At 37.9% G+C, this 26,299-nt stretch overlaps 2 protein-coding genes across 11 annotated transcripts; one reads left to right on the top strand and one right to left on the bottom strand.

Moving 5' to 3' along the window:
- The first annotated feature begins 210 nt into the window (after positions 1-210).
- LOC122308433 (ubiquitin receptor RAD23c-like) lies at positions 211-8,117 on the top strand. Of its 2 annotated transcripts, XM_043121759.1 has the most exons (13): positions 211-350; positions 465-601; positions 1,948-2,109; positions 4,129-4,182; positions 4,300-4,376; positions 4,487-4,534; positions 4,713-4,890; positions 6,469-6,609; positions 6,684-6,749; positions 6,843-6,890; positions 6,990-7,096; positions 7,220-7,298; positions 7,803-8,117. In XM_043121759.1, the coding sequence occupies exons 2-13, from the start codon at positions 536-538 to the stop codon at positions 7,917-7,919; spliced, it is 1,143 nt and encodes a 380-aa protein (XP_042977693.1). In that variant the 5' UTR covers positions 211-350; positions 465-535; the 3' UTR covers positions 7,920-8,117. The 2 variants fall into 2 exon arrangements, with proteins under 2 accessions (XP_042977693.1, XP_042977692.1); XM_043121758.1 differs by lacking the exon at positions 211-350 and having other exon boundaries at positions 381-601.
- Positions 8,118-8,732: 615 nt separating this feature from the next.
- On the bottom strand, positions 8,733-26,178 carry LOC122307243 (NADPH-dependent diflavin oxidoreductase 1). 9 transcript variants are annotated; one of them, XM_043119984.1, is made up of 13 exons: positions 25,898-26,105; positions 24,580-24,705; positions 24,253-24,281; positions 24,033-24,137; positions 23,603-23,694; positions 17,808-17,992; positions 17,008-17,105; positions 15,375-15,449; positions 14,985-15,095; positions 12,144-12,275; positions 11,029-11,148; positions 9,665-9,881; positions 8,733-9,568 (listed from the first exon to the last, which is right to left on the bottom strand). In XM_043119984.1, exons 1-13 carry the CDS (start codon positions 25,935-25,937, stop codon positions 9,039-9,041), a joined length of 1,860 nt encoding a protein of 619 aa, XP_042975918.1. In that variant the 5' UTR covers positions 25,938-26,105; the 3' UTR covers positions 8,733-9,038. The 9 variants fall into 9 exon arrangements, with proteins under 9 accessions (XP_042975918.1, XP_042975916.1, XP_042975919.1 ...); XM_043119982.1 differs by lacking the exon at positions 24,580-24,705 and having other exon boundaries at positions 24,253-24,330; positions 25,898-26,178; XM_043119985.1 differs by lacking the exon at positions 24,580-24,705 and having other exon boundaries at positions 25,898-26,104.
- Between the last annotated feature and the right edge of the window lie 121 nt (positions 26,179-26,299).

Here is a 26,299-nt window from a genome sequence, read left to right as displayed (position 1 = left end):
ATCCCAACTCAAACTTCTTATTTGAAATAAAAAAAAATACTAACTCTTAGTAATTGAGCTACATATTTTGCAAAACAATATAATTTTTCTTTTGAAAAAACTGGTATACACGTGCCGTGCCGCATTTTTCTTCGTCTTACATAGTAATTCTATTAACGCAGAAAATCTAGCTCTTTCCTGTTCTAAGCTAACCTCTTCACGTAACATTGCCATATCCGCATCTAACTCTCACCACTAAAAGCACGAAACCTGTCACAAAGGACCTTTTATTTTCCCGTATCGCTCATCTATTGAGTGCGAGGATAATTACCGTAGTCGTTGACGGTACACGATTATTTCCCATCGGTTAGGTACGTATACAAGCAAAGCCCAAAGGGTCTCGCTTTTTTGTTTTTGCAGTGACTTTCTTCTCTGGCTTTCTGTGTCGTTCACTCTCTCTTGCTCTGTCGCTGTGCGTTTGAAAGGTATCGCCACCGGAGACGTCAAAGACTCTCCGGATAATCGGGGACTGGACAGGCGGGCGTCGCAGAGGAAAATGAAGATCTTTGTGAAGACTCTCAAGGGTACTCACTTCGAGGTCGAAGTGAAATCCGAAGACACGGTACCCATGCTTTTCTTGATCTCTTAATTTTGTAAGTTTTTCCTGATGGTCAGTTGCTTATGTGCGATTGCGGTACCGATGCTTTTCTTGATCTCTTAATTTTGATTTTTTCTTTTTGTGTCCCTGATAGTCGGTTAATTATGTGGGATTAGTGTTTTATTTTTATTGCTATTGGAACTAATTTTGATTTATGTCTTCTTTCCTTTTTTTCTTTTTTCTTGGTAGAAGAAGGTTAGGGTTTTGTATTTCTCCAGCGATTGATTTCGCATGGTCGTATAATTTGATTAGTTTTTTTGTGAATTATGCCTGAATTTCGCAATAATGTAACCTTGGCGTGATTTTCAGATAAACGGTGTAGTTTAACTTAGTGCAATTTCTGATATCTTGTACCTAATTAGTGAAATTCCAGTATTGTAAATTTTGGGAAACTTTTTGCAGTTTTGAGTCTGTGGCGTGGCCGACCCATATTGATTTGCATTTAGTTCTGAAGGGAAGACTTCAACTTTACCAATTTTATGCGTTTCTTAACAGTAGTTTACTTCCCCGTGTCTTTGGGTTTTTGCGTTTTTTTACTTGCAAAAAATTGTTTTCTTAGCGGTATGCAATGCCGTCTGTATTGTTAAGTGTTTGTCTGGTGATAGCTCTGAGCTTCGTTGTACCGGAAGAAGACTGCGACTGGTGGCTTTGTTGGGATTTGACATCTCCTCTATGAGATGGCTTGTGATGCTATGCTTATGTACCTTCAAGGATTGAATGCAATGTAGTGGTCTAGGATAGATGGAGTCTGTACATTCAGAAGAGCTTGTTAAATTTTTCGATAAATAGAAGAGCTTGTTAAATATACGAGCAAATAAAGGACAAGCTTTTTAAAATTTACTGGATAGGAGATACAATCATTAGATAGATGGCGGTTGTCTCTTCTTCTCCCTCTCAAGCAGGAGGGAGTTGCTGGAATAATATATATGCTGCATTTTATCTCCCAAGTTTTCTATAAGCATGTATTTTTCACACTTTAAAGCATCATCAAAACCATTGTAAAGTTATCAAATAATACATTACTTCTATGCCCTTCATATCACACATTTCAATTTGTTATAATTCTCACTTACTTGACTAGTAAAAAAAGAAATAAATAAGTCTCCAGCTTTTACAAAGGTACCACTTGTTAGTTTCCTAGTTTCCTCTTGTGCAATTCAATCCTGTGGTTCCTCTGCAACTTTCTTTTTGTTCCATATACTTGGCTCTTGCGTATTCTTATGATCAATAATATTTACTTTACCGATAACAAGAAAAAAAAAACAGTTTCAGCCCATTTTTCCAATTCTTTTTTCAATTAATTTTTTCAGGTTGCTGATGTCAAGCAAAATATAGAGGCTCTACAGGGTTCTGGTGTTTACCCTGCTGCACAACAGATGCTTATTCATCAGGGGAAAGTTCTTAAGGATGCCACAACACTTGAGGAAAATAAAGTTGCGGAGAATAGTTTTGTTGTCATCATGTTAACCAAGGTGAATATGTTATCTCATCTGGAGTATGTTTCTTAATTGAAAAATGAATGTTAAGAAATGCATGTGAGGACATAGTTTTACCTCTGATAAAAGAAGGTTGTACAATAGTTCATGATAAAAAACCTTGCAACAAAAACCTCTATTGTCTACTGCCTTTTTTCTCTCTATGTTTTTTTTTTTCCTCCTGCCATGAGAACTAGAACTCATGCTACATTGATTAAAAAAAAAAAGGAAAATTGCAATGATGTCTATTTTTTTTTGTTTTGTTTTTTTGATTCGCATTGGGTGTCTGGGAACAGCATCCCGACTAATCCCGAGGGTGCACAGGCTCTCGGCAAGGAGTTTCCCGCAAGTGCACATCGGGTAATTCAAGGGGAATGATGTCTATTTAGATATGACAGATATAAGTATGAAAACAATAAGGAAAAAAAGTGGAAAATGGAAGATAGTTGTTTCCATTTAAGATCAACTAAAGGCTTTGATTGCCATTATGCTATGACATTATCTTTCATATATCTTCTATTTATTTGCATATCAATTGACCGACCTATAGGGGCTATCCATGCACCTGTTTTATGTGCTGAGTGAGTATTTTCTAGGCTATGTAGATTCTTCGATCCATTGTAGAACTTATAAACTCAACAGTTTTTTTTTTTTTTATATTTGATTCTGATTGTAGGGTGCAGTCTGGGTATCTCTTTGGATTCAATTTGTGTAGAAAAAAGGGAAAAGAAAGGGACTACTTATGGGTGGAGCTGTTTCATGCTAGATCCGTGTGTTCTGTTAAATCTTTGGCTATCATGTGTTTTCTGTATCCCCAAAGAGTGACTATAAGTCTGATTTTGGCAGCCTACACTATTACAACCTTGTTTCCTCTTCTGGTTGGCTGGCTGTGTAAAAAAAAGACCTTATATATTATCCATGCTGAGTTTAGGTTATTGGGCCCACAATTTTTAATTTTTGGTATTATGTTGGTCACCAAGGCCGTTAAGGATTCTGGAAAAGATCATATTCAACCCATGCATAGTTTATGTCCCTTGATTAAGGTTCATTGTGTAAGGCTTTTCACAGTGAAGTGAGGTCCTGGGAGGGTGGCTTCTATATCGTCATGTACTTCAATATGATTTTACATGAGGTGGCTGCTCTAAGAACTTGAACTCCTCCATCTGCACTTGATAGCCATTCATATCCCTAGGTTTACAACCCCTTGGAGTTGGTTTAAGTGGTAAAGGCCTTGGTCTTGGGGGTCTCCCTCCAGATCTTAAGGTTCAAATCCCCGTTGGGTGCAAATAATCTCTAAAGGCCATTGGATTGGAGGATTTTTTTCTTAAATTACCCAATGTGCACTTGTGGGAAATCCTTGCCGAGGGCCTGTGCACCCCCGGGATTAGTTGGGATGCTCTTCTTGGACACCAAGTGCCAATAAAAAAATCCCTAGGTTTACAAATTTCAGTTTCAATGTTCTTACCATTTAAACCTCTAGGGGTTGGCTCAAGTGGTAAAGGCCTTGGGCTTTGGGGGTATCCTCTCCTAGGTCTAAGGTTCAAATCCCTTGGGTGCAAACAATCTCTAGGGGTCATCAGACTGGGGGACTTTCCTCTTGAATTACCCGAGGTGTACTTGCGGGAAACTCTTTGCCGAGAGCCTATGCACCCCCAGGATTTGTTGGGACGCTGTTCTTAGGCACCTGGTACTAATTAAAAAAAAAATGTTCTAACCACTTAAAAAGAAACTGGAAACTCAACTTCTGTGGAAAGTTGAAAATTCTTATTTTATAACTCTTTTTACTTATAAAAAAATAAATAAATATCTTACTACTTTTTTTGACCTTTTCTTTTTTCTTTTTAAACTTCATTGTGTTGGTTTTCTCATTGCATTGCAAGATATGATGTAATTAAAAACAGCTGTTCAGGTGTCTTACTGGTTTTTAAACTTTTGTTTCAAAATCTATTTTTTTAGAGTCCCTTAAGCTAGTTGCTTTAATGTTTGACTAATGTGTGCATGTTGGAACTATTGCAGAATAAAGTCTCATCAAGTGGAGCCTCAAGTACAACAACTGCACCCACAAGCCAAGTAAGTACGGATTGGGCTGTTTCAATCTATTATACTGATTTCTGTTATTGTTATCACCAGCATTGCAGTCATTATTGCCATTTGAAGTTGCTCCAATGGAGCTCCTTACCTGTGTAGGCCCAACCTATGAGTTCACCGCTTACCTCGACACTACCAGTGCCACCATCTCAACCTCCTCCCTCAACTCCAGCACTGTGAGTTAAAACCTCTTCTTCAAAGCTTAGTATGAGTTTGGAGCTCTATATAGCTGCAATTTGCTTCTTACTTGACTAACCTTTCTGCTGCTGTTTATCAAATTCTGCAGAGCACAGACTGCCCCTGAAACCACTCCTGTTGTTGTCCCTCCTGCTTCGTGAGTATCGATAGTTACTGTTTTGTATTTGAGTCTCATGCGTGGTAGTTAAGACCTTGTGTTTTAACCTTCAGTTCATCCTAGAATTGTATAATGTAGAGAACTTCAGCGATGTTGAATAATGTGATATTTCTTTGACTGTATTGTTTGTTGATTATTCTCATTTTGGGTTATGCAGTTCAGAAACAGATGTTTATGGCCTAGCAGCATCAAATCTTGTGGCAGGAAATAATTTGGAGGCTACCATTCAGCAGATTCTGGATATGGGTGGAGGAAGTTGGGATCGGGACACCGTTGTCCGTGCTTTACGTGCTGCTTTTAACAACCCTGAAAGAGCTGTTGAATACCTATATTCTGTAAGTCTTTTTCCAGTCCGTGTTCATTGTCTGTTTGTACTTCACCATGTGACTGGATCTAGCTCGTAAGTTGTAGACTCGATTTTCTTTCAAGCTATTAATGTTTTAACTTATATAATGATCAGCTGACATCAATGTTAGAACACAACTTTAACTCCTAGGGGTTGTCTGAAGCGGTAAGAGTCTTGGTCTTGGTGGTATGCTCCATATAGGTCCTAGGTTTGAACCCTTGGGTGCAAATAATTTCTAGGGGCCACGTCCCCTTGATGAAAAGCTAATGGTTACATGATCCATGTGATGGGGACGCATTACACGGGTCTGTTGTTTAACTGGGTAAAATACATGTGTTTGCTAGATCTCCAGGATTCCTCTTCATAAAAAAAGTATTAGAACACAATTTTTGAGATTGGTCAATTTAGGTCTTAGTATGATGCAGTTTTAGCAGCGTCACTTGCGAATAATGGGCTTGTTGGAAAGGTTACTTTTAGGTTTAAGATCAACGTATTGCAGGGAGTGCTTGTCCCTCTCAAATTGGGAAGAATTCGTTTTGCCCATCAATTTGCAGATCTAGCTAGGGCTGAAAAACTATTAAAGTTTCAATTCACTGTTGTGTGTTTTCAGACACGAAAACCCGATTTTTTTACTAGAGGATTTTATTAAAAAGTGAGGCACTAAAGTGCAGTGAGCGTGAACGTTAGAAGCATCTAGTTTGAAAAAGTAAAAGTTACAAAAAGATATGAAAGTCTAAAATTGGACAAGTTTAGAGATGCTGCCATTCAAAAAATGCAGTTGGTCATGCAAATAGATTACAAGTTGTAATCTTTCTTCTTTTGGTCAATCCCAAGACCCTAGCTATAGTTAGGGTCTCTCTCTCTCTCTCTCTCTCTCTCTCTCTCTCTCTCTCTCATCCCAAGACCGTAGAGGTTTTATCCAGCCATCTTTTGGGATCCACCAACGACTACAATATTTTCCTCGACTTCGATTAAGGCTTGCATTGATTGTTCACTGTACTTGCATACAATATAAATTTTTGTAACACTTCTCCCCGGCATCTGTGTTGGGTAGTTGAAGAGGGACATGGATGTAAGTGGTGTTGACCTAGTTTATGGTGGGATGGCCATGAGATCTGGTGTGGGCATGGGTGGATAGTTGAGAAAGGCTTGTAACTTGTGATAATGAATGAAATATGCTAAATGACTAATAGTGCATTCTCACGATGGCCTCAAAGTTTATTTTAATAACCCAAGGTCCTAATCGTTGCGTTTTTTTTCACCTCTCTTTTCTTAATATCACGTCACATAAATTAACAAGCTTGTTTTGCATTCACATGTTTGAGCCATTAGTACAGAATATGCAGGGTGGTACATCCTATTTATAGCTAACCATGCTAGGACCTTGTCTTGTGTGGTGTTGCGTTGATCCTACATGCTGACTCTGTTGCTCTTGTGGAAATTCTTTGATGAGCAATAAACATGTTGCTCATTTTATTCGCTCATGTCTGTATATATTAATTTGGATTTAAGCATGTCTCTCTGTTAGTCATATCATCGGATAAGATGAGAGTTAATACGATTTCAGGGAATTCCTGAGCAAGCTGATGTTCCCGCGGTTGCTCAAGTTCCGGCAAGCGGTCTGGCAGTAAACCCTCCTGTCCAGGCTCCACAACCGGCTGCACCTACTAGTGGGCCCAATGCAAACCCCCTAGATCTGTTCCCACAGGTAGGTACCTTTTGATCAATTACTTGTGAACTTTGTTGAAATCAACTGAAGGACTTTTTATCTTTTTTAATCAGGGTCTTCCTGCTATGGGTACAAATGCCAGTGCAGGGACCTTGGACTTCTTGCGAAACAGTCAACAGGTATGTTACCCTTGACTCTTTTCCTAACCTGGGTGTTGGCTTATTGTCTACAAACTTGCTTGAGGTTCCTTGAGCATTTTTTCTTTATTTCAGTTCCAAGCCTTGCGACTTATGGTGCAAGCAAACCCCCAAATATTGCAGGTACTCTAATGTCACATGTCCAGTTCTTGTTGTGGTCGCCCTGGTCATTTTTAACTTGTACTTGAACATGGTTTCTTCTAACTTCCTCTTCCATTGCAGCCTATGCTCCAGGAGCTAGGGAAGCAAAATCCCCAGCTAATGCGCCTGATTCAAGAGCATCAGGCTGATTTCTTACGCCTGATAAATGAACCAGTTGAAGGAGAAGGGTAAGATGTATACTTATTTATTCTTATCACAAGTGAAGGGTGAGATGAATATACGTTATTAGGTGTTTTATTATTTATATGGGGAAAAAATGGATGCTTATTTGCATATTCATGTATAATCAGGAACCTACTGGGTCAGGAGGCTTCAGCAATGCCACAGGCTGTGACTGTCACCCCTGAGGAGCGTCAGGCCATTGAACGTGTAAGTTTTCTGGCCCTTATTTCTATCCTTTCAGTAGTTATCAGTTTTTTCTGCAAAGAGTGAGACTCTGCAAGGGAATACAGGCCTCCATGCCGAGTAACTCCTATCAAGTTGTATTAGATTTATTCCTCCTCAAAATGTAATTCTAGCTCGCGTCCTGTTTACTCTCTTTATTTTTGTCAATTCATCGTTTAAATACTGGGATGAACTGACATGGTCTTATTAATTCTTTAGTAACCACCCGTAGCTTTGAATTATCTGAAAATGTGCCTAGATTGTTGTGAGCATTTGGGAAAAGTTCAACCCAATTGTGCGGCAATGTTTCAAAGTACATGGTTTTCATTACCATTACCATCATCATTTATAATTGCATGTCTTAGAAACTTGTGCCTTTTCTTTTGTTGGCGTTTTTGGTTTTTATTGGAATAGGACCTTGTATTATGAGTGAGGCAAGTTATGTGAAAACTATTCATGTACCCTTTACCAACTTGGAATCTCTTGCAGCTTGAAGCGATGGGCTTTGACCGGGCCTTAGTTTTGGAAGTTTTCTTTGCATGCAACAAGAACGAGGAGCTTGCAGCCAACTATCTTTTAGATCACATGCATGAGTTTGAGGACTGATCAAAGTGGTCATCTTTCCTTATTTTACTTGTCTCTTTTTTTTTTTGCTCTTTTCTTTTGTTTATGTCGGACTTCTCTGCCTCGGCTGTCAATTTGGTTTGTCTTTAGTGTCTTTATCCACTCATTTGTCCTATGTAGTCTTTTTAAACACAGATGCTGTCAAGATATCTATGCCCCCCCGCCCTTTCATCCTTTGCAGTCCCTGGCATATTCAAATTTCTGGTTCTAAATATTAAATCACAACTTATACATAATTTTGTGTTGGGACATGGGAATACTGATTTATTTTTCCCGTCCTGCTTTGTTCAATCTTTTGTGTAGCTGAGTGACATCTATACCAATGCATTCCCATACCGACCGTCTGGCACATCATTAGTAAAAACTAATAATTTAGGAAAAATCTTTTTGTCATCCTCACACTTCACACACTATACTTATTTTAATTTTTTTTTAATTTTTTCTATAATAAATATGTAGTGTGTGGATGATAAATAGAATAATTTAATTAGTTTAAGAAGAATAAAATAAAATAAAAATTAATAAAAATTAAAAATAATATTTTAATATATAAAGTGTAGTGTGAGATGATGTGTAGCATTTCTCAATAATTTAACCTTAAAAGGTCGCATATGGATAGATGTTATTATGACTAATTTTTGATATTTCGAAGCTTTAATACGTCAGTTTTGACGGTTAAGGTGCAAAATCTCTAAATACTAAAATTTTTCCGGGTGAAAAGTATGTCCAACCCTGCACTTTATTCAAGGTTAACATGACAAGATACCATCCATGCTTGCCGGAAAAGATAAAAGATACGCTGAGAACCATGGACAGCAATAAAATAATCTTCCAACTTGTCTGTTTTTAACTGACAATTAGAACCTTGGTTAAAAGTAAAACATGATTCAAACGTTCAGAAATTATCTATAAGCTTATCGTACAATATTCTACAACTATTACAGATGCTTTCTCGAGGACCAATCTCCTCTACCCAAATCGCTTCTGGTTGTGTACTTGGTCAAACGACATCGGTTAGAAATTTCACTGAACTTCAATCCATGATAATCCATTGCAAAACAGGTGTTTTCACTTTTCCATAACATATAGAATAAAGCAGGCTCAAGACCAAGCTTCAACATGGTAGCTGCCAGCCTTTTCCAGTGCCCTAAGCCACCTCACAGCAGATTCCTTTGGAAGCCCACCTTCCATGGATACAATATCCTCAAAGGCAGACAACACGTCAGAAGGCATTTTGGTGGATGAACCTGCAACATAGACAGCAGCTCCCTTGCTCAGCAATTTCCATATTGTCTGACTATTTTCCCGCATCTTATGCTGCACATAAACCTTCTGCGGCTGATCCCTTGAGAAAGCAACGAAAAAACCTCCACCCTTAGCTTCTGAAAGTACCCCACCATCTTGTGCATGCGACAACCAAAAGTCTCGGTATAGGAAGTCATTCTCCTCGTTTCGGCAACCAAAGAAGAAAATAACTGGAGCGGTTGCATTGGATTCACTTTGTATGGCTCTCTCCTCCACAAATCCACGGAAAGGTGCACAACCAGTTCCAGGTCCAATAAGAATGAGGGGAAGTGATGGTGGCGGCGGATGAAGGGTACCTTTCTGAAACCATGCAGGAACATAAATGCCTGTTCATGACAGAATGAATGTTTAAGTATATTAACAAGTAACATGCGTGGTCACTTATTTTATAATGGGCCTTGATAGGTGCATTTACGACATACTTTGTTCAGGATCAAGTTTGGCTAGCCACATTGAGCACAGACCACTTCGCTTTCTTTTAAAAGGTGTTGTCCATGACACTACATCGACGGTTAAGTGCACTTGATTGGGGTGAGCTGAAGGGGACGAAGATATGGAGAAAGCTCTGGTTTTTAATGGAGGAACCAACTGCACTAGCCATTCAAATGAAATTTCCACAGATGGGAAGTCCTCTAATACCTGTTTATAAAGAAAATCATTTAATTAAAAAAAATGAGACTAATCACACCTGGAGCATGCTAGAGAAGAAAAGACTATAATAAAGATTGTTTGGATTTTTCATATAATTTTAATAAGCTACTTGACACTGAAAATATCCTCTCTACAGCCCACTAAAAGGACAAACAGTGACAAATTTACTTCAATTGTGCAAGAGGGAGCATCAACACAACAACAACCCGTCTGCACGAGAATGCTGAAAATATATAAACGCTCTGAATCATCTGAAAATCAAGGTTTTGGAACAAAGCATGCAACCATTTACTGCATTTAGGAAATGCGACTTGCATCTCATGCAGCATTTAGCAGATTCAATAAACAATTAGTAACAGCACAATACCCTCATGTGACAGACATGTTCATAAAGGACAGAACAGTGCATATAGCTGTAATCCTGCGGAGCCCAACCGAGTATTGAAAGTTCAAGCTTCATTACTAAGCTAAGATTTAAACGCTTAGGTTTAGTTCTTTTTTTCCCTTGTTCACGCATGATTTGATTAATTTATTCTTTCCACATAAAATTAGTACTACCATTATCGTCTAAACATCTCATTAACTGGTACTACTTATTATTGTTTAATTACTGCTATGATTCTATCATTCAAGTTTTAAAGATAAGCTAATTTCATTTATCAACTTATAATAGTAAATTTACCAATCTTGCATTTGCAACGAAATCCTATAATAATCTCTCTTCCAAAGTCCTAGTTATATTATATTTTATGACCTTATTTCCTTATCTAAAGCTTAGAAAATCCAATTTTGAGTTAACATATTATACTTTATAGTTTACGCATCATATAAATGTAATTTATTTTCTATATATACAGCTCGACTTACAATAATTAGGACTCAAGCTATATCTATCTGTTAGGGAGGGGATTCTCTCTCATCTTTTTAAATATTTACAATGATCTTAATACAAACTCAAATATAATATTATAGAAATTAAAAAGCTGAAGTTATGAATGGTTATACGGGCTGAATTAATCAATTAATAAACAATTCTAAATCTTTCTTCAACCTTAATTTGTTTGATAAACAAACCGAACTTGAGTTGTTCATCAGTCCTAAGTGCAATGAATCAATTATATTCACTTGAAATCACCTCAAGAACAGTTCTTCGTTCCTTCTGGTTGTATTGGTACAGATCATCTCTTCCTTCAGGTGAAGCAAAATATTGAAGTCTTTCCTTTTCATGAGGAGCTGTTGCAAAATAACTCATGACCTGCAAAATATTTTAACAGAATGGAAGATAACCATAAGAGTACAAACATATCAAGATGCATAACCAGTAGAATTTTGATGACATTGAGAAGCCATGCTTAGGATGAAACACTACTCACTTGATTTCTTTCCCCTAAACAATGGACAGAGTTGTACAACTTATCAATAATAAGTCTGAATTCATATCATTGTTAGACTTGCAATCTGATTGCGTGCATGATGCATAACGAGATTCTCCTCTTTTGTTTTTAGTTGACTTTTTCCATTTTGTATGTTTGTTTTTTTCTTTTTTTGTCCCATTGGGTGGCTTTCTAATAATGAAAATCAACCAAATTGTGGACGCAACTTCACATTTTCCATTTTAATTCCAGTTCATATTCTTAAGAGTATGGATCTAGTAATACATCCAAAAGCAATATATTTATTGAGAAATGATATTTGCAGTCGTGGAATACGCAAACACCATATAATTCCTTTGAAAAAAGTGAGTAAATATGAAACCCACTAAAAAAAAAAAACTAATTTTTTAATAGTAAACCCCACTCCTTTTCAAAAGGATTGCACAGCACTTGCGCACTCCACAACTGTATTTAGAGCATTACTTATATTTATTTTTGATGATGTGAAACCTGACCAAACAGGATCCTTAGGATCCACCCAAAGGGGAGTAAACTCGATATATTCAACCCCACTCCTCAGAATCATGTATTAGGTAATCTAGGGGAACACCTAATGTGGAATCAAGCCAAGGATGTCTAAGTCTAAAGCTCATCCCACGCTGGCACTTTGACCACTAGTCTGCACCCTGGTGTAATCTAAAACCCATAAATAGATGAGCAGTAAAGATCAAAATCAAAATCCATTACCTTATAGAATGAAGAAAAAAACTAGGAAGCAAGAAAATGACATGTAATACAAACTGGCATTGGCGATTTTCTCGCGAAAACCTCCATAAAAAGGGAAAAACAGAAGAGCTAAAGCATATGGGGTCCTTGCCTCAAAAAAATAACGACGAGGAGAAGCTGATGCAACATCCATTGTCAATTCCACGAAAGTTTTTAATTTTATCGGGACCTTGGCACTTGTACAAGTACGAAGAAAGTGATTGTCCTTCTCTCTAGGATGAACCTGCAATCAAATAAAATTAAGTTCGAAAAGTTTGGCTAGTAGACAAATATACTAAGAAGTATGTGTATGCATGATGTATCAACGAAAATGCATCAAAAAGAAAAAGTGCAAGGCATCTTTAAGAGCTAAACATCTCATATTTACCTATATCATTGGCCTGAAATTTTGGGTTTGGGCCCAAAAAAATCTGCTATACACAAAGCCATATCCTGAAATTTACATTGATTATTATGCATGTGTTAACTCTCTCACACATCTCTCCACTCATATCCTTATAAGCTTCCTGATGTCCATGTGGTGCAATCATCTTGGTTGACTACAATCAAGCCATAACAATAAGTAACTGGACTTTAATTGCACATGGGCAGACCATATTGACATGCACTCACAAATAAATACACACATATAAACAAACCACCTCAGCCTGGTGCTCCCTTAATTGCTCAATAATGCAACTCTAGTGCATTAATTCTAAATGTAATTCTATCTTCCTAACTCAACATTTCATTTTAGTAACTTTCGTCCACTGTGCATACTTCTAGACAGTCAAAAGCACTCTTTTTCACTTGCAAACTTATTTCCTAGCAGTCTTTACCAGATAGGTAGGCGTGGCTAAGCATATTGAGAAGCTTTTAAAGGGTTTCTTGTGGAGCAGGGTATGTGGAGAGCACGTAGTTAGTTGGCCAAAGATTTAAATTGGGGTCTCCTCAGGTGGTTTGTGAGGCAAAAACCTAATGGTTATCTCAGTATGCAATTGAAAGGGAGGGTTTGTGGCAATCAGCAGTGGAAATTAAGTATGATAGCATTTGGGGTGGGTGATGTTCCAGTGCAGTCAATGGTCCTTTTGGAGTTGGGGTGCAGAAAGACATTTTGAGGATGGGAAGAATTCTCAAGATCTATTACATATGAGGTGGTATATGATGGGCCCCAGATCAGATCTAGCATGCTAGTTGGCGCAAAGTTCAAACCCCCAAAAGAAATCTTCCCTCTGTTGACAACTGCTTGTTGAAAGGAGGCGTCCGTTGCCGTTGCAGATCTTGGTCAACCCTTTTCAGTGGTAATGAATAATTTATATTCTATACTTCGGGCAGATTTTGGTCCACACGCCTAGTATGAAACATGGTAAAATATGATCCCAGACAGGAGCAATACAGGGAAATCAATTCCCTTACCTCAGAGGTATTCAGCCCATACATTTTTTTGATAAGAGATAAATTTTTTATTTTTTATTTTTATTTTTTTTTTGTAAGTAATAATTTTATTGAAGAAATAGGCATAAGCCCAAGTACACAGGAGGTATACAAAGGATAAACCTACAACTTCCAGAAAACAACCCAGAAAACTAAAACAGGTTCAGAAAATTATCCACCATTACATAAACTTTCGCCTAAAAACCCTAAGTACTCAAGAAAAAATCCCTAAGATCTTCCAAAGAGCGTTCTTTATCTTCAAAACATCTCCTATTTCTTTCAATCCATAAGCACCACATGAGACAAGGAGGAATCATCTTCCAAACAGACGCTGCCTTCTTACAGCCCTTCAAACCCTTCCACCCTACCATTAAATCTACCGCATCTTTGGGCATCACCCAATGCAAACCTGTCCAGCTCAGAACCTCATCCCACAAGAACCTAGACAATTCACAGTGAAGGAAAATATGATTTACAGATTCTCCATCCTTTTTGCACATGACACACCAGTCAGAAATAAACAGTCCTCTCCTTCTAAGATTATCAGTTGTCAAAACTTTGCCCAAAGAAGCCACCCAACAGAAAAAAGCAACCTTGGAAGGAACTTTCACTTTCCAAATACTTTTCCATGGGAAAACACAACTACTATGACTTGACATAACTCTATAATAGGAAGAAACTGAAAACTTAGCATTTCCAGCAGAAGTCCATGCCATACTATCCTCCCTTTCAGTCACCAACTTTATGCTGTAAAGTTTAACCAACAAAGCCTGAACTACATCCACTTCCCAATCGTTAAATTATATTAATAAGAATGAAATAGGCAAACCCTATGTACATGGGAAGTATACAAAAGAAATCCTAAATACATTCTAAAGGCGCTAAATTAAAGAAAAGAAGTCATGGACATTGGTTCCATTAAGCACAATGGCTGAAAACCATAGCAATTATGTGTATAAAAAGAAATTCTGAAACTCTGCCGTAGTGCGCTACCTGTCCTTGATATCCATTTTACGTACTTGACAGGCACATTTGAAGTTCATTATACAACCACAGTTGCATATGTGGAAAAAGCTTGTACAGTTTGGGAAGAGGCTTTGAAAAATGGTTGGCACATCAGTTCATTTAATTGTTTTTTATCGGTAAACAAATTTATAGAGTAGGCAAGAGCCCAAGTATACGGGACATATACCAGTTCATTTAATGATCAAAGAGGTGTGCGTATGATCATAGGCAGTAAGTGGGTCCCAAGAAATATAACTAGATGCAAATTAATAAACAACCACAAAGCAGATATTCATAGTTTTCTTTACTCCAAGAAAGAAAAGCTTAATTGGTAGAATTAAGAACTTGAAATTCCTTAAGAATAATTAACAAATGAATGACTGGGAGATCAGGACATGTTCCCCAGATACCTAGGGTCATAATTATTAGTATACATTTATGTGATCACATGCTATGACTCAAAATCCATTCATAAATCACCCAGGTTCAGTCAGCTAACAAGAAAACTGCTTACAGTAATCAAAGCATCGGGGTCCAAACTACAACGCTGTATGAAAGCATCCACTGCAGCAGAATTCTGACCGGGGAGAACCTCGAGGATGTCACCAACCACATATTCAATGGCCTGAATATTCAAATAAAGTGAAAATGATGAATGTTTCTTAATATTACAAGATAATATATGGACTCGGAATACAAAGTGATGAGGGGCAATCATCTTGTGTGGTGGTAAAAATCTCAGGCTGCCAAGTGCAAGTGTAAAGGCTAAGGTCTCGAGAGTGGTCACTGCACGCAAGACACTCACCCTGGGACTCCACTTAAGTGGGAGTAACACTGGGTAAAGACAGCATACACAGAGACCATTATATTTTCAGCAGATAAGAACATAAAGTAAACCACTTACAGAAGAAACAAATTCAAACTCAAAGTGGCGCACATCCTTGCCACATCCTGCTCTAGTCAACGGTTGATTTTTAATCTACACAAGAAAATTCCAACAAAAAAAGAATTCAAGAGAAAGTGGTGGTAGAGAGTGAGACCAAGCAGCTATGACAAAATAAAATGATAAAAAATACATATTTCACAACCGATTTTTTAAAAGTAAAAATCAGCACAACATAAATGTCAAATAGGCAACAGCAATCCAAGACATGTAGGATTAACAAAGACCTTAGTATTTTCAGGGTTAATGCAAGATGCATAGACTAACCACATTAAAATATGAAGGATCTCATTTTTTTTATTGGTAAAAAGTTTTTTATCGATCATAAGAATAGGCATGAGCCCAAGTCCACGGAACATATATAAGAGCCTAGTTTGCTAGTCTAGCGATTTAAGAAATTCATGAAAGTTCATGCAATTAAAATCAATTACAATAGACCAATGTAATAAAGCATTGAGAAAGAAAATTCTAAGCTCATCTATTGACCGCTCACAATCTTCAAATATCTGTAAAGGACCTGAATTTTAGACCTACTCATAGCAGCACGGTCTTACATGGACATTTATGAGCTAAACATTTTCTTTCTTTTTATAATTTCTTCCAGGAAGCAGGATAAGGGAGTCCTTGGACAGCCATTTATGGAGACAAAAAAGCTCCTCCCCTCAGTTCACACTTTGGAGAAATTGTATGAAATAACCATCCAACATCACCTAAATGACATTAGTTTTTTTGTTCATTTTTCTTTTTTATATTACATTTTTTCTTCTCTCTATATCCTTCCATGCAGGAAGAAGCTTAATGGTTTATTTTGATTTAATTAAATCTACTCGGGTGAAAAAAAAACAAATGACAAAGAAGGTGCCAGTAAATTATAGAATAAAAATTGTCAGTTCAATTTTTAGCGTGTCTTTAATTTAATAGAAGTACGATTCCAGTTCAAACCATTGTCCCCGTTGCAAATGCTATCAATGGAGAAAGGGCTTTTACTTGTAAGTATGCTCTTGCAGGGGCTGCCACAAAAACTAAAATAGAACCTATCAATTATTTTAGAAAAATTGCAGTTCCAAACAACTACACCAATGTAAGCATAAATAATATGTATCTTTTGGTCAATAAATTTCTTTCAAATAGATTTCTTAGCATCCATTTCATATATTAATTTCTTTTTTCAACAAATTTTGTGTGTCGTTTATGAGGACAGGGATTTACGAAAGATAAGGTACTAAGCTCTCCTAACTAATTTGAACAAGTAGAGACGCCCGAGTAACTGATAATGGATGGGGATAAGACCAGCATTCCACATGCCCATATGTAGAACTGTTGCATCTTCGAGCTGGTCATACATTCAACAGAATGACTTGCATTGTATGCAAATACTAAAGAGTGTCTGCGCTGCACATTATAAAGTCCAATTTCTATCATCATCTTCTCCCATTTCAACAGAGAAATAAAAAATTTTGGAACTTAAAATACCACAGGTAACGCAATACCTTGCACTATATATTGACCGAGATCAGTAAACAGTTAAATAATGCATTACGGAAATACAACAATAATTTTTTTTCTGTACGTTAATGGAGCCTGATATCAATACCATTTTCAGAAAGCAGCCAGGCCTAGTCTTGTCATGAGTAAATTTTCCAGGAGACATTGAGCGAGCCCACCCAATTTGCATCTCAATCCATTTTAAATCTGAGACATCACAACAAAATATTTAGTATGTCAGTAAAAACCCCGTTACCTGAAAATTAATTGTTACCAGTATAATTTGAAAAGTAAACATGGATATTTGCTATAAATAAACTGATTTGACATAATAAAGTAATATATCTCAGTTTTATCTTCAAGTCAACCCACTTTTTCTATGAAAAATAGATATCACAGATAAAAAAAAAAAGAACACATGAAAACTCAACTCACCACTTCAATCATTGAAAATTTTTCTCTGTATCCTAGCATTGCTTTTCTGATTAATAAATAGGTATAGGAGAAAAATATAAAGGAAAAAATATAGGGACTAGCCAATTTTTGGTAATAAAGCAGTTTCTAGTAAACAATATATAGACTAGAATTAAACACGGATGTTCTAGTGACGTACCTAGCATTCACAATGATGAAAATATATAATTCACAGCAGCATAGATCAATGAATATATAAAAACACTAGACATTTATCATGTTTCCCTCTGTATCTCTATCTGAATTCAACCTTTCATGGGATAGGCACGTGAAACCTGATTCTAGTAATATGAGATGTTAGGTTACTCATTCTCTATGAATGCATAATGGAACAGAAACAAACAACAACTAAGAAAAAACTGTTTAGGAAGGCAAAATAATGGCTTTTTAGTTCTTATTGAGCATTTACCATGAGAAGAAATCTATCCACATTACCTGGGTTTGTTGGAAATTGCGAATCCACATTGTCATCACCATGATACGTGATCTGAACTTTTGGTTGATCAATCAATTTCATATCTGAAATTGCCAAATATGGACCTTGTGGGAAGAATTTAGGATTGATTTTGTTCAAGATACTCCATAGAGATGACATCCATGGATCCAGTGCAGCCTCATACCTATCATCAGAATCTATCTTGAGCAAATTGATATTATCCCAAGTAGCATATCATAGTTAACTTGCACACAGACACAATTTATGGAAAACGATGAACTTACGACTCTTTTACAACTCTATATGAAATGGAGAGTAGTTTTTTAAAATTGAAATATATTTTAATGAAGTGGCATGATTGCACTGGTAGATTATAAAATTAGTAGTAAAAGTGTAGTAGGTGAATCATAACTCAAATTTTATTGCACTTGGGAACTGAATGAGCTAACTGTTACAAAAACATGTAAGGAAAAAAAAAATGCAATGTATCAAATTCATCTTTGACTATATTCTACCTAGTTGGGTGCTAAGGGCTCAAAAAGGAAGGCCTGACTGGATCTCAAGCAAATCCATGATGTATGGAGAAGGCCTATAATTACATCAATTGGAATTTCCTAATTGCTGGAGAGAGATGGTGCTCGTGGATCCGGTGGTGCATATCCATGGCGAAGTTCTCAGTATTGGTGAATGGCAGTCTATATGGCTTTTTTAACAGCTCTTGGGGTCTAAGACAAAGGGATCCTCTATCTCCACTCCTTTTCATCAGTCATGGAGGCACTTAGTAGAATGCTTTCTGCCTTGGTTAACAGTGGTTTTGTGGCTGGTTTTTCTGTTGGTGACATTAATAGGGATACTCTTAACATTTCCCATTTGTTGTTCGCATATGATACTCTAATTTTTTGTGAGGTAGAACAAACCAGATTCGGGCATTGAGGGCACTTCTACTATGTTTTAGCTGTATCCGGATTGAAAGTGAAGTTAGCCAAGTCAGAATTGGTTCCAGTTGGTAACACTCGCAACATCCGGCGGTTGGTTAGCTCTCTTGGATGTAAAGTTTCTTCTCTTCCTATGAGTTACCTCGGACTTTCTTTGGGGGCTGCATCAAGGGCTTCAGTGGCCGATCTCATGAGGAGCTGGTGATCTAGTCCAATGGAACGTGAGCTTTACCAGGCGGCCCAAGATTGAAAATTTTTTATTTTTTTTATGAGATAAATATTATTGATCAGAATATAACAGGCATGGCCCGTGTATACAAGAAGTATACATAAAGTACCTAAGTACATTCTATGAGCGAGGAATCAAAGACAAGAAATCATGGACATTGTCCCCATTTAGTACAATAGCAGAAAACCAAAGCAATAAAGTTTGAAAAAAAGGTTCTTTAGCTCCATAGTGCATTCCTTGTCTTCAAAGCAACACGCATTTCTTTCCGACTAGATACACCACATGATACATAGTGGGATCATCTTCCATACTGCTGCCACTTGCTGGCAACCTTGTATCTTCCTCCAACACCCCAGTAGGTCCACTACCCTCAAAGGCAAAACCCAAGCAATGTTTACCCTTTGGAAAATCTCATCCCATATCTCCCATGTAATCTCACAATGAAATATAAGGATCCACAGATTCTCCATTCTTTTTGTACATATAGCACCAATTCATCACTACACACCCCCTCTTCCTCAAATTATCTATGGTCAAGATCTTCCCAAGTGCCGCGTTCCAAACAAAGGTTACTTTGGAGGGCACACGCGACCACCAAATATTCTTCCAAGGGAACGGAGGATGGTTTTGTGTGGTCAAAATTTTGTAATACGCCTTTACCGTAAATTTTTTATGATTATTAGACCTCCACTTCACACGGTCACACTGTGCCATAGGAGTCCCCATGGAGTATAGAAGGTTGAAAAGATCTGATATAGAAGATAATTCCCAATCATGAAAGTCTATGTTGAAAAGAACATCCCACTGAATAGTGCCATGATAGAGGGACCGCATATCCGCCACTGAAGCCTCCCTATTAGCAGCAATACGATAAAGATTTGGAAAAGCTCTTTCCAATGCATGATCTCCACACCACACGTCCCGCCAAAAACTAATTCTATTGCCTTCTCCCGCAACGAATTGAATATGTTTCTTGAAACAAGACCACCCCGTCCTTATAAACTTCCATAAACCCACACCATACCCCCCTCTCCCTTCGTTGGAACACCAACTGCCCCAAGTAGCTCCATAGCGAGCGACAATGATTTCCTTCCACAATGCATCCCCCTCCGATTGGTATCTCCATAACCATTTCCCCAACAGAGTTTTATTAAAAGTTCTCAAGTCACACACTCCCAACCCCCCCTGTACGACTGGAGCACAAACTGTCTTCCATCTAACCAAATGGAATTTCTTCTCCTCCCCCATGCCCCCCCCCCCCCCCCCCCAAACAGGAAAGGTCTAAAGAGTTTCTCAATTCTGTTTCCCACCCTTGCTGGCAAAGGGAACAATCATAGAAAATAAGTGGGAAGGTTCGTAAGGGTGCTCTTAATAGGAGTGAGTCGACCCCCTTCTGATAAGTACATCCGTTTCCAGCCAGCCAGCCTTTTCTCTATCTTCTCCACTACCCCATCCCAAATCGCTCTATCCTTAAAAGTAGCTCCCAGAGGAACGCCCAGATATTTCAAAGGCAACTGGCAATCCAAATAACTTGCTAAGCTGTGTATATTTGAAACTGCACCCACCGGAACCATCTCAGACTTGCCAAGATTCACCTTGAGCCCCGACACTGCTTCAAAGCAAAGTAACAATGCCCGTAGAGTTTGAATCTGGTTCCTATTTGCTTCACAAAAGAGTAGGGTATCGTCTGCAAATAGATGAGAGATCATAACCGTGCCGTTACCAACCTTGAAGCCAGATAAGAAACCTCCGCTAACAGCTGCCTAAACCATTTGGCTAAGAGCCTCCATAACGATAACAAACAAGAGGGGAGATAAAGGGTCTCCTTGCCTCCAACCGCGAGAATTATCAAAGAAACCAGCCGGTGTACCATTAACTAAAACTGAAAACCGAGTTGTTGAAATGCAGTAACGCATCCAAGCAATCCATCTATCGCCAAAGCCACTCCTCCTAAGCATATACAGAGGGAACTCCTAATTCACATGATCATAAGCCTTTTCCATGTCAAGCTTGCACAATATACCTGGTTCACCCTCCCTCAGTCTATGATCCAAGCACTCATTTGGAATGAGCACTAAGTCAAGAATTTGTCTTCCATGAATAAAAGCGTTCTGAGGTTTGGAAATAATCTGTTCCAGCGCCGGGCTTAAATGGTTGGCAAGGACCTTTGAGATAATCTTGTATACACCACTAATCAAGCTTATAGGGCGGAAATCCTCAATAACTGAAGCCCTGTGTCTCTTAGGGATGAGAGCAATGAACGTTGCATTAAGAGATTTTTCAAACTTTTGAAATGAATGAAATTCACTAAAGACTTGCAAAACATCACCTTTAACGATGTCCCAACAAGTTTGAAAGAACCCCATTGAGAAACCATCCTGCCCCAGCGCTTTGTCCTTGGCCATACCAAAGATGACCTTGTAAATCTCATCTTCCTCAAACGGTCTCTCCAAGACAATCATGTTCTGATGATCGATTGTTTTGAAGGATAGAGCATCCAGCTTTGGCCTCCAACCAGCCGATTTTGAAAGAAGGCACTCATAATAATTCCCAATATGGTTTTCTAGATCAGAAGTAGAAGATAGCACCTGGTTATCTGAGTGTAATGACTCAATGGCGTTACTGCGCCGGTGTGAATTGGCCACTTTGTGGAAGTATTTTGTGCATTTGTCACCTTCTTTCAACCAAAGAGCTCTGGATTTTTGGCGCTAGGAAATCTCCTCTGACAACAAGACCCTCTCCAGATTTGCCAGAGATTGGAAAATTGACAGCTTTGGGGATCTCTTTAGACTCTTGTATTCCATGAAACCAAGCCCCCAAGGATTTGATACATTGTGGTGGGTACTTGCAGGAAAAGGTATATTCTCGATTTGCTCTTTCTATAATTCACTCACACAATCGCATAAAAATCACTTTCCATGGAGAAAGATATGGAGAAACAAGGTGCCCCCCAAAGTGACATTCTTTGCTTGGATAGCTTCTTTGGGCAAGATCTTGATGATAGATAATTCACAAAAATGCAGGGTGATTATAGTGGACTGGTGCTGTAAGTGTAAAAAAAGTGGGGAGACTGTGGATCATCTTCTACTGCATTGTGAGGTTGCTAGTGTTATGGGAAGATGTATTCAAATGATTAGAGCTAACCTGAGTTTTGCTTGCCACTATGGTTGAGCTTCTAACCAGTTGGAAAAATCTACGTGGTATTCCACAATTCACAACTGTGGAAGATGGTTCCTATTTGTATTCTGTGGTGCGTATGGTAGGAGCGTAATGACCGGACGTTTGAAGACAGAGCGCTCATTGGAAGAGCTTAGATTACTTTTTGTTAGAACCTTATTTTTATGGTCAAAGCTGTTGATTTCAACGGCCTTGATTTTCTTGTTTCTATTTCTCCTTCCTAGATAGGTGTCACGTCTTGTATACTATCTTGTGCACTTGGGCTAAAAAAGGTCAAATCAGTTTAGATTTTATCACTTCCAGTTCAGTGTTGTAAGAATCTACTTGTGATGCGGGGGATGGAAAAATTGAAATTAAGAGTGTAATGAGGATCTTGTCTACATTCTGTGTGCAAAGGGTTGCACACCTTATTGCACCTTTTTAATGAAAAATATATGACTTGTACAAAAAGAGAGAATAATTCATATTGCTATAAAAAAAAAAGTGATATTCAATTTTTCAATTTTGGCAGCGTAAGAGATTTTTATGTGTGGGACCTTCATGCAACATATCTAACTGAAGCAAGATCTATATGCTCTAGAAGCTTAGATTGTGTCCTGAGGATAAAAAGTTTTTTTAAATTGAGTCATTACAAGTTATGGAAACTTCTATGAGCAGCGGCAGATCTAGGATTTCATAAAATTCCCGGGCATCATTTTATTTAGAAAAATTGTTTTCTTAATTACGTTTGGCTGGCATTACAATTTTTCATAGGGTTCTATGAGGCCTTTAGTTTGCTAATTGAAATAGGAGTTCTAATCCTATTAAGAGATGCTAAAATCTGAAGTCTATATATACATATATATAAATTATCTGAAGCCTATATACATATATATAAAGTAAAATCTGAAGCCTATATAACTGTGTCATTGAAATTAAAAGCTCAAATTTGAATAATGCAGGTGGGTGGGCTCATGTATGTGGGGTTAACTTTGCAGGAGTTAGTTTGAAGGGCTTTGCCTTGGTGAGATTCCATGTCATCAGAAAAAGTAAGAGTGACTACTTTGCTTTCGGAAGAGGCTTGTATGCCTGCTTTCTTTCTTCTCTTTCTCCATCTCACTGTTCATGTAATTATCTGTTCACACTAAGATTCTTCTTCATTCAAGTCCTTTGATCCTCAAATCCTTAAGATTAGCATAGATCTTTTGAGTTTAGCCCCTAAAATTTTCCATAAGAAAAACCTTAAAACAACCTAAAAAATCTCAAATCTGCTTGCTGTTTTACTTGAAGAAATAGTCCTCTTCACCCTTTAAAGCCCCCCACAAAATATGTGAACAGATTTCATTAGCAGGTGCTCGCTGGTCTAAATCAATCGATGTTGTTACAACAAAGAAAAACCAAAAGAACATGCAAAGTGAAAATTCGATGAAGAGAATCATAAATCTTTCCATCAGTTATTTCACTATAATCATACCCTGAAGGGTGCTGATCATCTCCCAAACCTTTTTCAACAATGGGCACTGCCCCAAGATCTGCCAGTCTTTTGTCAAGCTTCTTAGCAGCAAACTGCACCCATCAGCATGGACAAAAACAAACTTTACTTCTTCAAACACAAAAGTTACCAAAGTAAGATTGAAATGACACTTACAAGCATGCGACAGGGAGATTATTTGAGAAAAAAAATCCAAGATGAAAATTCCACTTGATAGACATCTAAACAAGTCAATTAAGATGATCTTAACCAATATAGTACATATTTACACAAATATAGCTCTATTAGCAACATAATGCAAACTGGAGGAGGTTAACAAGCTTCCCACATTTTATGGAACAGAAATTATTGAAATATTGTGGGTCAACATTTATCTAGTTTCTACATATAGTAAAACTCCAGAAAATGTTACATTATATTTCTGGTAACCAGAATCTCCCAAGCCAAACACAGCATAGTGTACACCTTCCAACCAATGCTTACTTAAATTTCTCTGCAGAAGAAACCTCCAAAAGACCTACATGGATATAAGGGAAATTAGGCAACGGAGAAGGAGAGGGGTTAGCCCAAATACAGACATCTGGCCCCCTCACAAAACAGAAATAATAATGTTCATAGTAATTCCATACAACCTTCATGGGATCTGGTGTATCTCCCTGGCCTGTGGTAGAAACAACAAAAATTATAGTGTCTTCATGAGGTAAGGAACTCTGAGACAATAAACAAGTAACTAATAAGCAATGCTTTCAAGACATGATAGCAGGTGCCATGAAAGTTTTAGTAGCAGAAGGCACAGCTTTCTTATCATTAGCAGTAGGAAATTATACAAATCTATTATTACAATCACCACTGACAACATAGGAATTAGGAAAGATAGAACTGAGTCTGCACTAGAGAACAACAAAATTCAAAGGAAAAAAAAAGAAAAAAGAAAAAAGAGGAATAAGACCCCATTGGACCTCCACCAATGCGTTGCAACACACTTTCACTGCATTTCATTTCCATCCACTTCTTCTCTTTATTTCCAAACAAGAACGCTACAATCTCATCTATCCAATCATCCCCCTCTCCCATGCGCCCCCCTCCTGCCCAAAAAAGGAGAGCTATGGTTGTGACACGTGCAAACAAGCAATGAACATTAAACTCTCGTATACTAAAAAAGTGAACAACCATATGTCCGCACACAACAAAAGTGTACGTAGCAGAGAATAATGCCTCTATTAAGACAATATCCTCAAGGCCAATTCATTAGGGATTTTTACACTATTTCGAGCCTTTCTAGACTTCATTGATAAGATAACAGGGGATTGGATCCTTGATCTAGAGAGCGTCCTTTAACTGATAGCAATGTTGTTCACATTTCAGCCCCCTCGGAGAGTAGCTATTCTTCATGAGAAATTCTTACCTTTAGGCAGATGAAATGGAAGTTTGTTAACTTACTTTCTGTATACCAGGTTCTCTATGATTTTACTCTCCTTCCAAGTAGAAAAGAAAAGGCAACTCCAAGCATAGCACCCAACTTTTCACAAGGCCTCCCACACATGTTGGAAAAGAAAAGGCAATTGAATATGAGAAAGTTTCAAACTCCCAATCATCCCTCATAGATCGGAGAGCACACACTCTCCCAGTTTACGAAGTGAGATTTGAGCTCTTCACTTTGCTCGCACCCTAAAAGTCTCACTATAGATTCTTCAATTTGATTGGCCACACTAGAGGGAGGTAGAAACGGGGACAGGAAATATTTAGACAAATTGGAAAGAGTACTTTTGATCAAGTATAATCTGTATAGCAGTGCCTCACTGAGATTGAATTAAGCTCTTTTTAGAGAAAGCTGAGATTTCCTTCTGTACAGCTCTTCCAATTATCCACTCCCACCGACAATTTACGCTCCGACATAGGTTGCTTACAAGGGCAGGTCACGCTCTTAAGACTCAAACTCATCAGGGGGTGGTTCTGATACCAAAATCCACACCCAAAAGCCATAGATCAGCCCCACCTTTATACTATTTGAGATACTTATCAAAAAAACTATTTGAGATCATAATATTCGAACATGACACATTACTTATCAAAAAAAAATATTCGAACATGACACATAACGCGGTTGAATTGTCTCAGATAAAAATTTCGGATCCTAGTACCAAATCCGACCACCTTTTTTTAGAAGAAAACAACATCCTGATCCCAACGTTTTTCTCCTATTTTTATTTGCTTAAAAACTCAACAAACCCAAGAAAGGAAAGAAAAGATAGGAAAAATGAAAAACGGAAAACTTACGACGTCGTATTCGTCCATAGAAAGAAGCTTGACGGGGCATCCCCGGCGCTCGGCTTCTCGGCCCACACGCTCCGCCGCGTCCAACGCATTACCGGTTTGAGTAGCGTATAGTATCAGCAGCTTGGGCCTATCTTCCATACTTCTTAGTTCCTTTTCATGTATATGAAAATATTAGGGTTTAACTTGGCCAAACCTCAATGGTACATTCTGCTCTAGGAATTCAAGAGCCTGAGCCGCGGAGAGGGAGGAAGGGGGAGAACCGGGGAGGGAGATTGGTTTTCCTTACGATGGGCTGGGTTGGGCTGCCTCAAATCATAGCTTTTTTAATCGAGTTTGTCCGTAGTATCTAGGCCCAAGTCCAAACCTTTTTCAATGTCAGTTTTATTTATAGTAAAAATACCT

Source organism: Carya illinoinensis, chromosome 4 (genome assembly GCF_018687715.1).
Source record: "Carya illinoinensis cultivar Pawnee chromosome 4, C.illinoinensisPawnee_v1, whole genome shotgun sequence".
Classification (NCBI taxonomy): Eukaryota; Viridiplantae; Streptophyta; class Magnoliopsida; order Fagales; family Juglandaceae; genus Carya; species Carya illinoinensis.
The sequence above is the reverse complement of the archived record's forward strand: the minus strand, read 5'-3'. Positions and strand labels throughout refer to the sequence as shown.

Bases quoted from the DNA above. Each gene is read 5' to 3' on its own strand.
- LOC122308433 (XM_043121759.1), top strand. From the start codon at position 536: ATGAAGATCTTTGTGAAGACTCTCAAGGGTACTCACTTCGAGGTCGAA. The intron at 4,377-4,486 runs GTGAGTTAAAAC...CAAATTCTGCAG, and splicing joins CCTCCCTCAACTCCAGCACT to AGCACAGACTGCCCCTGAAA. The intron at 6,750-6,842 runs GTATGTTACCCT...TCTTTATTTCAG, and splicing joins TCTTGCGAAACAGTCAACAG to TTCCAAGCCTTGCGACTTAT.
- LOC122307243 (XM_043119982.1), bottom strand. From the start codon at position 26,035: ATGGAAGATAGGCCCAAGCTGCTGATACTATACGCTACTCAAACCGGT. The intron at 9,882-11,028 runs GTGATTTCAAGT...CTTTATAAACAG, and splicing joins AACGAAGAACTGTTCTTGAG to GTATTAGAGGACTTCCCATC. The intron at 9,569-9,664 runs GTATGTCGTAAA...TGTCATGAACAG, and splicing joins CAAACTTGATCCTGAACAAA to GCATTTATGTTCCTGCATGG.